Genomic DNA, 4,213 nt, shown 5'->3' with positions numbered 1-4,213 from the left:
TTACTGGTTTTCTCTGATGTTTTTCTTAATGTACTCTGTTATGTTTTTAGTCTCTGCTCTAGATTTATGTTTTGTGTATAAAACGTCTCACAGGTAAAATTATCCTTTTTCTGCAGATAGCATCTTATCTTCGTTTGCTTATATGGGTTCTATCTTATTCTTCTTCCCCTTTTATGTTTTTGTTGTCTCAAATTATCCCTATTTATGTTGTGAGTTTGTTACCAAATTAAAATATCAATAGCTATAGTTATTTTTACTGCTTTTTTTCCTCTTTAACCTTTTTGCTATGACTAAGTGTTTAAGAACCTATTCTGATATAGACTTGCAATTTTCTGATTCTTTTTGTCTATTTATCATCTTAAAGTTTTGTGTGTTTTTGCCTTTTCATTTCAGGTAGAAGAGCTTCTTTTAGTATTTCTTGTAAGGGAGATCTAGTGTTGATGAATTCCCTCAGCTTTTGTTTGTCTGGGAAAGCCTTTATTTCTCCTTCATATCTGCAAGATAACATTGCTGAACAGCGTGTTCTTGGCTGACATTTTTTATCTTTCAATATTTTGGGTATGTCATTTTACTTTCTCCTAACCTATAGAATTTCTCCTGAGAAACCTGCCGATAGCCTAATGGGAGTTCCATTGCAGGTTACTGTCTTTTTTTCCTTGGCCTGCCTTTAAAGCAAATTTTTTTTAATAAAATTATTTATTTTTATTTATTTATTTTTGGTTGTGTTGGGTGTTCGTTGCCTAGCATGGGCTTTCTCTAGCTGCGGTGAGCAGGGGCTACTCTTTGCTGGGGTGCTCGGGCTTCTCATTGCAGTGGCTTCTCTTGTTGCGGAGCACAGGCTCTAAGCGAGCAGGCTTCAACAGTTGTGGCGCATGGGCTTAGTTGCTCCACGGCATGTGGGATCTTCCCAGACAAGGGCTCGAACCCATGTCCCCTGGATTGGCAGGCGAATTCTTATCCACTGCCCCACTAGGGAAGTCCCATTTGTATAACTTTTTAAAATTAGATTCTGCATATGAGTGATATCATATGATATTTTTCTTTCTCCATCTGACTTACTTGACTTACTATGATAATCTCCAGGTCCGTCCATGTTGTTAGAGATGGCATTATTTCATTCTTTTTAATGGCTGAGTAATATTCCGTTGTATATATGTACCACATCTTCTTTATTCATTCATCTGTCGATGGACAATTAGGTTGCTTCCATGTCTTGGCCATTGTAAACAGCACTTCAGTGAACACTGGGGGTGCATGTATCCTTTTGAATCATGTTTTTCTCCAGATATATGCCCAGGAGTGGGATTGCTGGATCATATGGTAGCTCTATTTTTTATTTTTTTAAGGAACCTCCATAGTGTTCTCCATAGTGGCTGCACCAACTTATATTCCCACTGACAGTGTAACAGGGTTCCCTTTTCTCCACACCCTCTCCAGCATTTATTGTTTGAAGATTTTTTGATGTTAGCCATTCTGAACAGTATGAAGTGATACCTCGTTGTCGTTTTGATTTGCATTTCTCTAATAATTAGTGATGTTAAGCATGTTTTCATGTCCTTTTTGGCCATCTGTATGTCTTCTTTGGAGAAATGTCTATTCAGTTCTATCCATTTTTTGATTGGGTTGTTTGAGCATGAGCTTTAGTAGTTGTGGCTCACGGGCTTAGTTGCTCCACAGCATGTGGGATCTTCCCGGACCAGGGCTCAAACCCATGTCTCCACATTGGCAGGAGAATTCTTAACCACTGCACCACCAGGGAAGCCCCTAAAATTTTTTTGACACTTATAGTATATCTTGGAGAAGGTATTTTATGTTGAGATAATTAGCTGTTCTCTTAGCTTTGTTGAATTGTATATCAAGTTCCTTACCCTGGGAAGTTCTCAGCTATCATTTCTTTAAATAAACTCTCTGCTCCTTTTTCCTTCTCTTATCCTTCTGGGATACCCATTGTCCCTATATTGCCTTTCCTAATGGAGTTGAAGAGTTCTTATACATTCATTTAAAAAAAATTTTTAGTTCTCTCTCTTTTATCTGAATCATTTCTAGATTTATATCTTAGAGCTCACTAATTCTCTCTTCCATTTGATCTGCTCTATTTCCAACATTTTCCAGTGTATTCTTCATCTCATTTATTGAGTTCTTCAGCTCCAGAATTTGTTTGTATTTTTTTTAGAGTTTTAATCTCTTTGGTAAAGTATTCTTTCTGCTCATTAATTTTATTCCTGAGCACATTGAACTGCCTTTCTGAGTTTTCTTATAGCTCACTGAATTTCTTCATGACAGCTATTTTGAATTCTCTATCAGTTAGATTATAATCTTCCATGGCTTATGTTTGGTTCCTGGAGAATTGCCATTTTCTTTTTCCGACACCATGTTATCATTGTTTTTCTTTTTTTTTTTTTCAAGGCACATTTAATTTAATATCAAGAGTGCAATGCGAAAGTCCCAAATACAATGAAGGAACACATCCCCCCATTAACACCAACGACAATGCTCTTTCAACATGTGCCTGTTGAATGGAATGGGGATTTAATAAATTTCACTACTGAAAAAAATAACGCAGTGGGTCTCATCACAGCTAATATCCTTATACAATCTAGTTGTGAAATGAATGTTTATAATGCTTCAAACAGTTTAGACCTGAAGTTTGATACCACACCTTCATTATTTGTACAGTCCTCAATAAGATTATCTACAGTATTAGCAACCATTCAAAGAACAAACCATTGAGTAAAACCACATTGATTTAAGGCTCAATCAAGTAATATGGAGCCCCAAACTAAATGGTTAAATATATGAACTACTTGTACTGACATCTATTATTTGATTCTCTCATGACTATTAAGTTTGTTCTTAGCAAATAAACCCTTTAAAGGCAAAATTCACCTCATTTGAGTTTGACCCAGAAGTTCAACAACAATCACGAAGTCCACAGTCTTATTGGCAAAACTGATATACAGGGTCTCTAAGTCACTATGCTCAAGGTTAAGAGCGATGCATATTCCATCTTTACATTTACTGGAATTTTGCATGATCAATTCATGATTTTAAATCTCTAGGTTTTCATTCCTCCAAACTGTCTGAAGACACAGTGTGCCACAGACTTAAGACTTCTGTTTCTCCCTCTATTTTCTTCAAACAGAAACATTTCTCAAGTGTCTACACGTCTAGAAGGGGAATTTTTCGGAGGTGGCCACTTCTTCGGAATAGTCCGACACCGTCAGGCCTCTGAAGCAAGGGGAGGAGGAAGAGAAAAAAGCTGAAACACAGGGTTCCTCTGGTAAGTTTTACATTAACCATTACAAGCTGGATAGTATAAGAATGTGGCTTTTTGGCTCAAAAAGTCTGAGTCTTGGTGTGGAAGTGAGTACTTGGCTGTCCCACCACAGCTTTCTCATAGTGGGACTGTCAGGGAAGTCTTGACTGGGGAGTATGATTTGTTTACGTATCAGGCGTAAACTTCCAGGCACTCAGTTCATTTTGGGCTTGTTCCAGTTTGTCTTTAGTCTGTTCCAGTTCACCTTTCATTTTTAGGAAAAACAAGTTGATCCCTGGGTCTACCATTGTTGATCTCAGTTGGGCAACGCTAGGCTGCTGGACTTGCTTGAGGTACTGGATTTGAGTAGTACACTCTTGCATCTCTTGCTCCTTGGTTGCTAGTCGCATTACAAGAACGTTTTCCCTGCGTGCAGACTCTTGCTGTTGTTGCTTTAGTTTTTCTTCAGATTCCCTTAAGCCAGTTACATCATTAGAGTTAAGATCTGTGTACTTGCCCTCCAAAGCTTGCACATATACTTCATATTGTTTCCACCTGAGAATTAATTCATCTCGAGCCATAATTTTGAAGTCTGTTTCACTCAGTCGAACCTTTTTAGGAAGAGGTTCCTCACTGGTCATCTTGAATCCTCCTGACGGAGGCCGCGCCGGCGCCGCCCAGTCACATAGGCTGATCCCGCGCTACCTGCTCGCTGCCCAGGCCACCCAACCCCGCTGCCGCCGGCCCCTGCGCTCCTGCTCTATCATTGTTTTTCATGGCTCTTGGTGTGTCCTTCCTCTACTGGCTCATTTGAAATAGTGAGCATCTTTCTTATTTAGGTAAAGCTTTTTTTTTTTTTTTTTTTTTTTTTACTTTCTTCTGACAATATAACAAGTTAGTAATTAGAGGCCTTTCTTCTGTTTTGCAGTAGCTGATACTAGCTCTCATTGTCCCTGC

At 38.5% G+C, this 4,213-nt stretch overlaps 1 protein-coding gene across 1 annotated transcript; it reads right to left on the bottom strand.

Moving 5' to 3' along the window:
* Window positions 1-3,167: 3,167 nt before the first annotated feature.
* Window positions 3,168-3,897, bottom strand: LOC132496391 (pre-mRNA-splicing regulator WTAP-like). Its single transcript, XM_060108777.1, has 2 exons — window positions 3,446-3,897; window positions 3,168-3,228 (listed from the first exon to the last, which is right to left on the bottom strand). The coding sequence occupies exons 1-2, from the start codon at window positions 3,895-3,897 to the stop codon at window positions 3,168-3,170; spliced, it is 513 nt and encodes a 170-aa protein (XP_059964760.1).
* Window positions 3,898-4,213: the final 316 nt, after the last annotated feature.

This window comes from Mesoplodon densirostris, chromosome 9 (assembly GCF_025265405.1).
Source record: "Mesoplodon densirostris isolate mMesDen1 chromosome 9, mMesDen1 primary haplotype, whole genome shotgun sequence".
Lineage (NCBI taxonomy): Eukaryota > Metazoa > Chordata > Mammalia > Artiodactyla > Ziphiidae > Mesoplodon > Mesoplodon densirostris.
The sequence above is the reverse complement of the archived record's forward strand: the minus strand, read 5'-3'. Positions and strand labels throughout refer to the sequence as shown.